At 40.1% G+C, this 3,894-nt stretch overlaps 1 protein-coding gene across 2 annotated transcripts in view; it reads left to right on the top strand.

Annotated features, from left to right (window-relative positions):
• Positions 1–3,645, top strand: part of pkd2 (polycystic kidney disease 2) — a 13,159-nt gene extending 9,514 nt beyond the window's left edge. For both annotated transcript variants that reach the window (XM_008291621.1, XM_008291620.1), the window contains exons 14-15: positions 207–354; positions 2,711–3,645. In XM_008291621.1, the coding sequence (XP_008289843.1) occupies positions 207–354; positions 2,711–2,920 (358 nt within the window). In that variant the 3' untranslated portion in view covers positions 2,921–3,645. The remainder of the gene's footprint in view (positions 1–206; positions 355–2,710) is intronic.
• The last annotated feature ends 249 nt before the right edge of the window (positions 3,646–3,894 follow it).

Below are 3,894 nucleotides of genomic sequence, written 5' to 3'. Positions count from 1 at the left end.
TTGACCAACATACACTGAGACTGATAATTCTGTGATCAGCTAAAATCATCTGATTATGTTGAGAAATCAATCTCTCCTCAGTCAGAAACATTTCTGCTTTGCTTTTCAGTAATGACATTTTTATACTAGTCTGAGTGACAGCGATTGTACGAGTACGTCACATTTTACATGTCATTTGATAAGACCTAACTGCTGTCTTTTTTCAGGCTGGTGAGACGTGTGGACAGGATGGAGCACTCTATCGGCAGCATAGTGTCCAAGATAGATGCTGTGATTGTGAAGCTAGAAGCCATGGAGAGGGCGAAACTTAAAAGAAGAGATGTGCTGGGCCGACTGCTGGACGGAGTCATGGAGGTGAGACGCAGCGGATACACAGTCAGATACCTGCAGTTAAACGAGCAGTGTGTAGGATTCAGCTTTAACAGAAATAGAATACAGAATTCCATTTCATTTGTTTGTAATTAACTGCTTCATTGCACAGAGTACAATAAAATGCAGTCTTTTTGCATCAGAGTGCAGGGTCATCTGTGTCACTGCTTGAGCAGAGACGGTTAACGGCCCAACAGTGGTAGCTTGGCAGTGCTGGGTTTTAAACCTCTGTAGCCCAAAGACCTAACTGCTGATCCACTATGACCAAGAACTTATACAAGCTGCGAAAACCCAGGATTCAACCAGGAAAGCATCTCTTGTCAATATTTTTTAATAATCAATAGATCACATAGTCGGGATGAATCCAGAGACAGTTATCACCTGCAGTTCTTCTCACTTCTCTGGAGCTTTACAACATCTTTCATCTTACAGTTCTGGTTTTCAGGTTTACCTTTTAAGATTGTGGCTCATGCACTGCTCATATAGCGCTGCATTTAAAAAACCCACTGAGACACAGTTAGCAACTAGCTGGTGAACAAAGTGAAATGTGTTGGAATTTTAAAAAAAGCATTTCGTTTATGCTGTCCATCAAGCATCCACAAATACAGCTCTAAATATCAGCTTTATGAAGTGAATATATCAGTGTTATGTTCGAAGATCTTTGCTGCCTACAAGTGGCCCAAAAAGTCAGTTATTAGACTTGCTTGTCACGTGTCTGTCTCCTCCTCTTCCACTATCTGCTGGTAAACATTTTCAACATCTCCTTCAGTGTGGGAAACAACCTCAACAGCCTTCAAGCAGCAGCCTTCATGTTGAAAATGGCAAAGTCTGGATTGTGCATAAGGCAGCCTTGCTTGTTTTTTCAGCCAATTAGCTGTTTTGATTATAGTTCCAATATTCATGTGTGCAAATGTTTCACCAAAACATTCTTTCTCTCCCTGTTTTGCATCCTGGGCTTAACCCCGCCTGAGATGATTGAGAAGGTTTAAAGAAATACAAACAAGCCAGAGCTTTTTGTCCACTATAGCAGAATGATACCGAGGTGCAACCAGGCTATTCTCTGGTGCTGAAATGTGTGTGGAGATCGGCCTGGCTGTGAGAGACTAATGCTGAAGTAATGCTTTCTGCAATGAAGTTTCTTAAACATGAAACCTGTTATCGAGGAAGAAGATTTGACAGGAAAAGTATTTCAGTGACAGCACAGTGATAGGATAAGATGACATCTTTACTCTTAGCAGTACACAACTCTATGTAGCACTAAGAAATTATAGAAAGTATAGATGCACTTGTGCCATCAGACCTTTTACACACACACACACACACACACACCCACACACACACGCCCAAGAAATTTAAAATGCTCATATAACTAGAGAGCCCTCAGCAGAGGGACATAGTTGCCCAATGCATGTATGTTTACCTGATTCTGTGTTTTATTGTGCACCTACTTAAGGATGAACTTGTCTTGATTTTGCCTTGAAATGATACAGCATGTAAAAGTAATTGCACAGACATGAAACACCCATTTTGCATACGGTACAAAATGTATTATACATGAACTTCTATGTCTTCAGTTAATTATTTCCACGGTTTAGTATTACACAGTTGGCCACATTGACCTAGAGCAGTGACGTTTCAAGAGAATCTCCAACAAGAGCTTTGTCTATCATGTAACACAGATATTTTGCATGAAAGGGAAGTGTTTTTGCTGTAATTTACGCCTACAGATTTATGACCTTGAGTTTGACCTTGACCTTTCATCCAAGGTCAGTCACCATATCATCACCATCATATCACCAATATGGGTTCCTATCTGATTGTATTTTTTAAACTATGTATTTATCTGACACATTTTCCGGGTTACAATGGATTTAAAATTTGTGGTGATTCAGTGTGACCTTGACCTTTGTCTCAAGGTCATACGTTACCAGTTTATAGGCCTTGAATGTCTTCCTAAGTTAGTATACTAAACTTATGTCTTTTTGCGCATTTTCAGTCATACAGAGCTGTTGATGGGAAATGTATGCATTGACCCCAAAATCGAATCACTCCGATAAGGGACCATACCGAGGTCATATATGAAGTTTCAGGTTCAAACTCCTCTCCTGTAAAGTGCTAGACTGTTAACAGACAACAACAAAAAAAAAACCCCACACACAAAAACAAACACTAGGGCATGATTACTCTATAGTTGCCCATCGATGGGCAACTGTAACAATAATAAAAACACACCACCTGACAGTAATCAGGTTATTTCAGTGTGTGTTGTCAATTTTCCTGTGTCGCCTGCTTCCCCGTGTGCATGTAAACATTGTGTACTGCTTAATCTGTTTGTGTTCAGGATGAGCGTCTGGGACGGGACACGGACGCTCACAGGGAGCAGACGGACAGACTGGTGAGAGAGGAGCTGGAGCGCTGGGAGTCCGATGACATGGTCTCACAGGTGAGCCACCCACAGCCGGCCACTCCCGTCGGCCCCCGGCCTCGGCCGTCCTCCTCTCTGTCCACCGACGGCCTCGACGCCAGCACAAATGGAAGCAGCCACGTGTGAAGCCGTGGCCCGCTGAAGAATATTCCACTCTATTGGAAACCTCCCTGAAGCAGAACAAGTAACTGAAGATGTTGGACAATTTTTGCAGCACAAAACACTACACCTTATTGAAGGAAGGACAAAGTCACATGTACCTCACCTCAAATACTAATGCACTGACAGTGAGTGAGGTTCTCACCCCGAAGTGTTATTAAATCTATCTAGAAAAAAGTATTACTTTGATAGATGATGAAACAATAAATACATGAGATGCTGAAGAATCATGAAGGATTTGCAGTACAGCGTTCCACCACAGTATTAGACACGTGTACCAGCCTGCAAGCTTATTCACCACCACAATCCAGTGTATGATTTTAATATTACATGACAAATATCCTCACCTGCTTTTGATCACTGTATCCACACATCTAAGCATTTACACAAGTACTCAAAGGCATTTCTATGAATGTTAATTTTGCTGATTATTTTTTCACCATTTTAATATACAATAGGTACAAGCGTGGCACACTCTGTCATATTTACTCGTCTTCTGTACAATTAAGCTTCAGATTAATTAGCTTATCAGTTTATGATACATATTGTAACTTGAAACAAACTTCGATTTGGAGTGCATCTAGTGTTCATGGGAAACCCATGCATTTATTATTTTTTTCTGTGCCTTACTTATTTTTACAATCTATTCTTTTTGTAATCTGTTTTGCCAAATAAAGTGTTATTAAAATACACGTTTGTTTTATTTGTTTGGATTGCTCTGGTTTGACAAGAAAACCCATAAAATGTGAAACAAATTACAAAATTGAAATCCTTCTCAAAAATATAGAGTTGAAACCAGAAGTTTACATACACAGTATAAAAAGATACAAAACCTTTTTTCCCTCACTGTCTGACTTTAAATCAGACTTAACTTTTCCTATTGTAGGTCAGTTAGGATTCATCCATCCATTATCTATACACCGCTTAATCCTCACTAGGGT

This window comes from Stegastes partitus, unplaced genomic scaffold, assembly GCF_000690725.1.
Source record: "Stegastes partitus isolate 25-593 unplaced genomic scaffold, Stegastes_partitus-1.0.2 Scaffold752, whole genome shotgun sequence".
In the NCBI taxonomy this organism is placed as follows: domain Eukaryota; kingdom Metazoa; phylum Chordata; class Actinopteri; family Pomacentridae; genus Stegastes; species Stegastes partitus.
Note: the sequence above shows the minus strand (reverse complement) of the source record. Positions and strands in the feature narration are given on the sequence as shown.